This window comes from Lathyrus oleraceus, chromosome 5, assembly GCF_024323335.1.
Source record: "Lathyrus oleraceus cultivar Zhongwan6 chromosome 5, CAAS_Psat_ZW6_1.0, whole genome shotgun sequence".
Taxonomy (NCBI): Eukaryota; Viridiplantae; Streptophyta; class Magnoliopsida; order Fabales; family Fabaceae; genus Lathyrus; species Lathyrus oleraceus.
In genome coordinates this window covers 598,374,522-598,382,440 of record NC_066583.1, presented here as the reverse complement: position 1 = coordinate 598,382,440, position 7,919 = coordinate 598,374,522, and the positions used below count along the sequence as shown (strand labels likewise).

The following is a 7,919-nucleotide window of genomic DNA, read 5'->3' as shown; positions in this document are numbered from 1 at the left end:
TGTAGAGAAATTCGGTGTGCTTGCTATCTAGATTAATTCATCAAAATTTACATCAATTTTCTTTCATAGTTGCACAATACATGAAGAAAAATCAAAGAATATAGTTAAAAACTCGTTCCAATATAATCTCCTCTAATTAATTAGGACCCCAACAACTCAGGTACATGACTGTCCTCAAAGATTCTTCTGATTGCTTTGCCATCTTTTTTTGTCTATTAGTAGAAACCATAACTGAAGAAGAAGAAGTGGAGGATGAGAGTTTCTTTGCTTGAGAAAATGATCTGACATTGTTTTTAACATGATTTTGAAGTGACTTTAGTGTATGATTCCATCTGCATATACCTTGATCCTTCAATGCTTCCACCACTGCAACACTGGCTGCTGCCGCCCATGCTCTGCTTGTTGAACTCATCTTCTTCTGTGTTAATGATTATTGAAATCTAATAACTGATTTTGTTGCTTTTTAGTTGACAGAGAAATTTGATTACTGGTTTTGTAGATTTGGTGGAGCAAGAAGAATGAAGGAGGTTGTTATATATTAGAAATAAAGCATATAATTAATAGGCAAATGAAACAACGGCCAAAGAATAGAAAAATACCATGGACTGTAATATTATTACTTTCAGACTGTGGTTTGTTTTATTGGTTACAACTTTTAGTGGTTTTTGTGAATCAGATGTTTATATTTCAATATTCCAATTTTTTAAATCTCATCTTATTTGTTTATTTTTCATTTATCCAATATTGCATAAAGATGACACTGACAGAGGCCTGCTGGCATACAAGTTGCTAACTTATTCTTGTCTAAAAAAATATAAAGTAAATAGTGCAGTAAGTTTAAAAAGAAATAATTAGAAGTGCATAATATATTTTTATATATAAAAAAGATTATAGGTCTTTTTAAATTCTTGTTTTTATTTTCTTAAAATATCTTTTTTAAAAAATGGTTTTTAAAAAAAATTTATATACATTGTTTTTGGTTTCTTCTGCAACTTAATGACGATTTTTACAACTTAACAAATAATATTAACAATGGTTTTAATAATAATAATTTATTATTTAGCTACTGAATTAACGACAGTTTTAATGGCCGTTTTAGTATTAAAGATCAAACGTGTTGATGAATTTTTTTAGGAAAACCATTCTTTAAAAAAGTATTTTGAAAAATTAAAACAAAATTGAGATATTAAAGAGGACTACCAACATATTTAATCCTATAAAAAAGAGGTATAATTAGTCGGCAAGTCCGTTAACTTAATTTAATGTTCCAATTTATTCTTTTAATTAAAAAATATTACAACTCATTACTACAAATTTGAGTTAACGTAAAATTGATACAAAACTACACTGATTTTACTTTCGGGGAACCCCGCAATTTAAACAGTATATCAGTTTTTAACTATATATGTTTTTAACATAATGGTAATTTAAATAATGAGAGAAAATATTTTATCAAAATAAATATACAATAATCGAGCACACATTTTAATTATTGAGAAAAACACTTAAATAAACTTAATCCTTAAAGATTGATATTATAAAATATATTTATATTTATAGGATTTGAGAGTAATTAGATGTTATTATCTCCGCCTCATAATAAAGATCTAATTTGAACTACTACTACTTCCAGGAGGTCGAACGGCTCATTCAATGTTCAAGATTCCAATACCTACAATGGAGTCTTCTACATGTAATATCGACAAAGGTAGTGATCGTGCAAAGCTACTAAAAATGGCAAAGTTGATAATTTGGGATGAAGCTCCAATGGCACACAGATTTTGTTTTGAAGCGTTTGATAAAACCCTTAAAGACATAATGGGGCGTTCCAATTGTTCTGACAAATTATTCGGAGGGAAAGTAATTGTATTTGGTGGAGATTTTCGGCAAATATTACCAGTTGTACCAAGGGGCAGCCGTTCAGATATAATACATTCTACAATAAATTCATCATACGTCTGGGATCATTGTGTTGTGCTGAAGCTTACAAAGAACATGCGACTCCAACAAGCCGGCAATACTTCAAGTACATCTGAATTAGAATTGTTTTCTAATTGGATATTAAAAGTTGGCGATGGGAAATTGGAAGAACCTAACGATGGTTACACGGATATTCCTATTCCAAATGATTTCTTAATTTCTAACTATGATGATCCACTAGAAGCCATTGTTAGTGAAACATATCCGAATTTTCTTAACAATTACAAGAATCCAGAATTTTTGCAATCAAGAGCTATATTGGCAGGAACAATTGAAACAGTTGACATCATAAATCAATACGTTTTAGGATTCATACCAGGTATGCGTTATCCATTGTAAACATATTTATAGATACATTCATATATTTATATGTACTAACATAGATTTATAATAATAAAATTTCAAAATTTTTCCCAAAGGTGAAGAAAAGGAATATTCAAGTTCAGATTCTGTAGACACTTTTGACGGTGAAGGAAATGAAGCTTTTGATGTTTTGACCCCGAAATTTTTGAATACACTTACAACTTCCGGTCTACCTAACCACAAGATTAAATTGAAGATTGGGACCCCTATTATGTTGCTTCGAAACATTGATCAACCTGAAGGTCTCTGCAATGGAACAAGGCTTATAGTTACAAGATTGACAAACCACGTTATCGAGGCAAATATTATATCTGGAAAGAATATTGGAGGGGTTATCTATATTCCAAGAATGGATATGACTCCAACACAATCTCCGTGGCCATTCAAAATGACTAGAAGGCAATTTCCCATAACTATATGTTATGCTATGACAATTAACAAATCTCAAGGTCAGTCATTGGATTATGTTGGATTGTATTTGCCTAGAAGTGTATTTAGTCATGGTCAACTATATGTTGCAATATCAAGGGTCAAAAGCAAAAAAGGGCTTAAGATATTAATCCATGACAAGGATAACCATCCATTGAATTCTACAACAAACGTCGTGTTCAAAGAAGTTTTTGAAAACTTATAGAACATAAGTTTTTCATTAGTTATATTATATCAACAAATGTCGTTGTTTATTATTAGAATTTTATTGAATGAGTTGTATAAAATATACATTATGTTTTAACATTTGTTTATATGGATGTAATTGTTTTTTACAAGGTAATGAATCATCACTTCCTAAAAGGTTGCGGGCAGGTTTTGTATAAACCCAGTTTTTTAAGGACCAAAGAATTGTACGAAGTTAAATCATTTTTGTTGCTGGACTTATTTCTCACAATTTTAACTAAAATTGTGAACCTTTTGTTTCAATATCTTTTGTTGCATTAAACCTTACTGTATCAATTGCAATTAATTTCAACATTTGGTAGTATTCATTACTATATTTTAACACAAATGAGGTTCTGGTATTTCTTTTACATGGTTTATGTATTTTGGTTAAATAATCATTTATTATGAAGGTTAATATTTGCGCTTTTATACCTCAAATTAGTAACAGATTGGAAAATTTCATCCATTACTAAATAAATATATTTTTATTTCTTATGTCCAAAATCTCAATGATAAATGGAATGTTTATTCATAACATTAACAATGGAATGTTTATTATATATCAATATACCAATAAATTGCAAAAATATTTTTGTATTATATTTTTTGATTATTTCCTTAATATAGTATACAAAAAAATTAAGCAAATTATATTACTATAAATTAATAATGTTTTACTTTATTATGTCCCAAACTGAAAAAAGTTATTTGTGGAAATTTTTTGAACCCATTTATTGATCATTTAACATCCATTACATTAAAAAAAAACTCTTATGCAATAAATTTGTGTACGTTGATCCAACCATATATATATATATATATATATATATATATATATATATATATATATATATATATATATATATATATATATATATATATATATATATATATATATATATATATATATATATATATATATATAAAAAAAAAAATATATTATATTTTAATTTTTTTAAAATAAATTATTGCACTTGCGCGACTCGTGCGAACGCACGGGTCCTTTACTAGTTCTCAAGGAAATAATTAATGTGTTGATTTTAATGATAAAATTAGTATTATTTACGAAAATGTCCTTATTAATTATAGTTGGGGGAGTAGTTGAATAGATTGAAAGTTAATAAATAAGAGTATAGTATTACAAAAAAAATGTTGTATTGATTTTATAAAGAGACATTTAATTTGAGACAGAAAAAAATATAAATGAGATACTCTTTATGAGACGGAGGGAGTACTAAAAAAATCATATCAAAGAGAAGTAATTATATTCTTCTATGACATTGGCTTCTAGTGCGCACAGGTCCACAATATGTTTGACCATATCATTCCACCTTCTGATGCACATGCAAGGTAAGCAACAATCGCCATCAAACCTACATTAATGTTTTTAATCTTTAGAATCGTTTAGTTGTTTTTGCGATTCAATGGATGTATGCAACCTTATCACAAAACATATTTAATTTTATACTTGTGATGGACGACTTAACCGAACAATGTTTAAAATTAAAACAAATTCATCTCTTTTGGCGTAACCGCTTACATGCCCGAGTTTTTGTTTTTTTGCTATTATATTTGGTCAAATTACATTTCAATCATTGTGTAACTTGTATATAAGTGTGTAGGTTACACTCTCACCCTTGTTAATAAAAATACTTATTCTCTCTCTCTCTCTCTCTCTCTCTCTCTCTCTCTCTCTCAGTTCTCCTCTTTCACTCTCCACACCAAAATTACTCCACCATTGTTCTACCAACTTTGTGGTTGTTTTTTTATAACATTTGGCATCAAGAGTTTGGTTCAGATCCACAAACACCTTGTGTGCAACATGAATTCAGTTTTCAATGAAAGAATCCTTGCAAATTTACCCATTTTTTATGCGAAGAACTACGACAAATGATGGAAGCAAATGAAGGTGTTGTTTGGCTACCAAGATGTTCTTGAGGTGACCAAGAATTGTGTTACTCCTCTTATTCAAAATGCTATTGAAGCGCAACAAACAACACATAAAGAAGATAAGAAGAAGGCTTACAAAGCATCGTTATTGATTCATCAATGTGTTGATGGTGACAATTTTGAAAAGGTTGATGATTGCGATTTGTCGAAGCAAGCTTGGGAGATCTTAGAGAAAACTTATTCAGGGGTTGATAAAGCAAAGGTGGTGAAGTTACAAACTCACAAACTGAAGCTTAAATTGATTCAAATGGAGAAAATGGAAACAATCAATGATTTTGCAACGAGAATCACTCGATTGGTGAACCAAGTGAAGACGTGTGGAGAAACCATTACGGAGTAGTATGTTTTTGCTAAGATCTTGCGTTTATTAACATCAAGATTCGACAACGTAGTTTTTGCGATTGAGGAGTCGAAGGATCTTGCGACAATGAGCAAAGAGGAGCTGCAAAGTTCTCTTAAGGCTCTTGAGCAAACGATGAAGGAGAGGAATAACGATAAGGAAAAGGCGGACATAGCTTTGCAAGCTCGTTTCAATGAGAAGGGCAAGATATAAAAAGGAAAAGGGCCATTGAAGAATAAAGGGAATTTTTAGAATTTTGTTGGAAAAGAGTCTCAAAATTCAAAGAAATCGATGAGTCGAATGGGTGATATCAGCTAGAACAAACATGGTGGTCATGGCAACTCTAGAGGCAAAGGAAAAAGATTTGAAATGAGCAATGAGCAATGCTACCAGTGTCAACGATTCGGTCATTTTGCGAAAGAATGCAATGCAAACAAGAAGGAGTCTCAAGGGAATGAAGCCAAGGTTGCAAGGAAAGAGTTTGATGAAGAGAATACACTCTTAGTCATGATCACGGAAGTGAATTATATCTATATACATATGCGGGACAGCAGCTGCAATAACTCAAAGAATGCATAAAAATTGGGCTACAGTCGGTTGAATGATACAGTTGATCGATTGTGAAGAGGAAGACACAATTATGAGTATGAAAGAAGTTCAATGTAGTGAGGAGTGATATTTTAGACTCGGGTTATTCAACTCATATGACAGGGAGGAAGGATTGGTTTGTCAAAATCTATCGTGCCATGAAGAAAGAAGTAAAGTTTGTGAATGACACCACTCTAATGGCCGAAGGTATTAGTGATGTTTTGATAATGAGAAGGGATGGTGGAAATTCCTTTATCAAAGATGTCTTGTATATTCTGGGAATTAAATGTAACTTTTTAAGCATTGGCCAATTGCTTGAGAAGGGGCACAAGACTCATATGGAAAACAAGGGACTGGGCATTTTGGATGCATAGGGAGTTTTGGTCCTTAAAGTGCCTATGGACGTCAATAGAACCTTCAAGGTTATGTTGAAGGTTGTGGAGCATAGATGTCTTGCTACTGCACCAAGTAGAGAAAAGTGGATGTGGCACTATCGTCTTGGACATCTCAATTTTAGAGATCTCAAGAATTTGCAAAAGAATGGTATGGTAACGAGGCTGTCATTTATCAGCATACCAGCTGAAATGTGTGAAGGATGTGTGCAAGCTAAGCAACATAAGGGAAAATTCAACAATGATGCAGACCGGAGAACCAAGAATCACCTTGAGGTGGTGTATTTGGATGTTTGTGGACCGATGCAAGTAAATTTCATTGGTGGCAATAAATATAATCTCACTTTTCTATTTAAACCAAAACCTAATTCCTCCAGGATTAAATAGAAAAGTGAGATTTGAAATCATTTTACAATAAGTATTATTTTGGAACATAAGAAAAGAGATAATGGAGGCAACCTAGGGTTTGGGAAGAAAACGCAATCGTTGAGGAGCTTAGGGCTTGCTTTGATGGAAATATAAGGTAAAGCGGGAGATTACTCTCCTATGGGTGTATATTGTATGAAAGATAGAGAGGGATCCTCAACCTCCTCTAGGTTTTTCTTTTGATTTCACCATTTTTGATGTGTTCATTTATTCTTGATGAAAATTGTGTAAATTGTGTGTCCACTTGTTATGATTCATGATATAATATGTGCGTTATAACATGTTTAGTTGTTATGAGATTGTTATATGTGGTTAAATTCATGATATGATGTGTTTTGGGTGTTATAATATGAATAAGTTTGATGTATGGGGGTTAGGGGATGGAGAAGATGAAGTAAACATGTTGAAAACTTGATTTTTTAGAAAAATTGTTGATGTTAATCGATTGACATCCAGTGTCAATCAATTAATCACGTGAAAATTGGGAAAAATCTAAAAAATTAAATAATGCCAATCGATAAATTCCCCTAATCAATCGATAAACAATCGATTGCGCTAAACCAAAATGTGAAAAATTGGGAAGACAAAATGTAATGAGGAATTAGATCAATCGATTGATGGCTTGTTGCAATCGATTGATGCTAGTCAAATTTTGAAAAACTTGCTGAGGTAAAACCTATTATTTTATCTGAATGTTTTTGCCATAACTTTAGCTCCGGAAATCGAAATGAGGTGCGGTTAAAAGCGTTGGAAAGCTAACGTGTATGTTCATCCCTTAGTGATGTATTAAGGGTCTAGATGGGTATTGGAATAGGCGAAATTGATGGTTTTACTTATTGCATAATAATTGACGGTAAATAACTAACAATTAATCATGTGAATGAATTAATAACGAAGCGATGAAAATATAATTTAATATGATTGAGTGTTGTGTGGATGTTTATTCGATGTGTGAATATATGATGTGAAGTGCAAGTATAGTTATGTGAACTTTGTGAAATACTTAATGATGATTGTTGAGATGCGTAGTTCAGAGTGAGGACTATCGTTGATGCATTTAAATGCATGGTTTTTTACAACCAGATGTCAGGTTGTAATCACAGTTGTGTTGTTGTTGTTGCATGACTGTTTGTAGTCAGATGTGGGGTTGTAATCATTGTTGCATTGTTGTCGTTGCATTAGTGTATGTCATGCATCATATGTTATCGTTGTTTTGAAAGAGA

At 31.6% G+C, this 7,919-nt stretch overlaps 3 protein-coding genes across 3 annotated transcripts; 2 read left to right on the top strand and 1 right to left on the bottom strand.

The window, feature by feature from the left end:
* Positions 1-605, bottom strand: LOC127086834 (uncharacterized). Its single transcript, XM_051027649.1, has one exon. It carries the CDS (start codon positions 410-412, stop codon positions 137-139), a length of 276 nt encoding a protein of 91 aa, XP_050883606.1. The 5' UTR covers positions 413-605; the 3' UTR covers positions 1-136.
* Positions 606-1,677: 1,072 nt separating this feature from the next.
* On the top strand, positions 1,678-2,977 carry LOC127082307 (uncharacterized). The gene is made up of 2 exons (XM_051022544.1): positions 1,678-2,299; positions 2,400-2,977. The coding sequence occupies exons 1-2, from the start codon at positions 1,678-1,680 to the stop codon at positions 2,975-2,977; spliced, it is 1,200 nt and encodes a 399-aa protein (XP_050878501.1).
* A 2,400-nt stretch (positions 2,978-5,377) lies between these two features.
* LOC127082306 (uncharacterized) lies at positions 5,378-6,252 on the top strand. The gene is made up of 2 exons (XM_051022543.1): positions 5,378-5,492; positions 6,002-6,252. Exons 1-2 carry the CDS (start codon positions 5,378-5,380, stop codon positions 6,250-6,252), a joined length of 366 nt encoding a protein of 121 aa, XP_050878500.1.
* Positions 6,253-7,919: the final 1,667 nt, after the last annotated feature.